Raw genomic sequence first — 238 nt, 5'->3', positions numbered from 1 at the left:
CGCTGGGGGGCTCCCTGCACCCCCTGTCTGCCCTTGGGGCGAGGGGCAGAGTGTACTGAGTGAGGTCCAGCAGGTTTTGGGCTGAGCAAACACCGTGTCAGCATTGTCTTGCCCACAGCCAGCCGGTGAGCACAGCACGGGGGACACCAGGGGTTGACATGGCCAGTGTCATCCTGGAGAGCATCTTCTTGAAGCGCTCGCAGCAGAAGAAGAAAACATCTCCCCTCAACTTCAAGAA

The 238-nt window shown here is 59.7% G+C and overlaps 1 protein-coding gene across 1 annotated transcript in view; it reads left to right on the top strand.

Moving 5' to 3' along the window:
- The window catches only part of BTK (Bruton tyrosine kinase), an 8,568-nt gene that overhangs the window by 754 nt on the left and 7,576 nt on the right, over positions 1–238 (top strand). The window contains 2 exon segments of the mRNA XM_005419878.3: positions 119–232; positions 234–238. The exon segment at positions 234–238 is cut by the window's right edge and continues 56 nt beyond it. Of these exon segments, the coding sequence (XP_005419935.2) occupies positions 119–232; positions 234–238 (119 nt within the window).

This window comes from Geospiza fortis, unplaced genomic scaffold (genome assembly GCF_000277835.1).
Source record: "Geospiza fortis unplaced genomic scaffold, GeoFor_1.0 scaffold157, whole genome shotgun sequence".
In the NCBI taxonomy this organism is placed as follows: domain Eukaryota; kingdom Metazoa; phylum Chordata; class Aves; order Passeriformes; family Thraupidae; genus Geospiza; species Geospiza fortis.
Note: the sequence above shows the minus strand (reverse complement) of the source record. Positions and strands in the feature narration are given on the sequence as shown.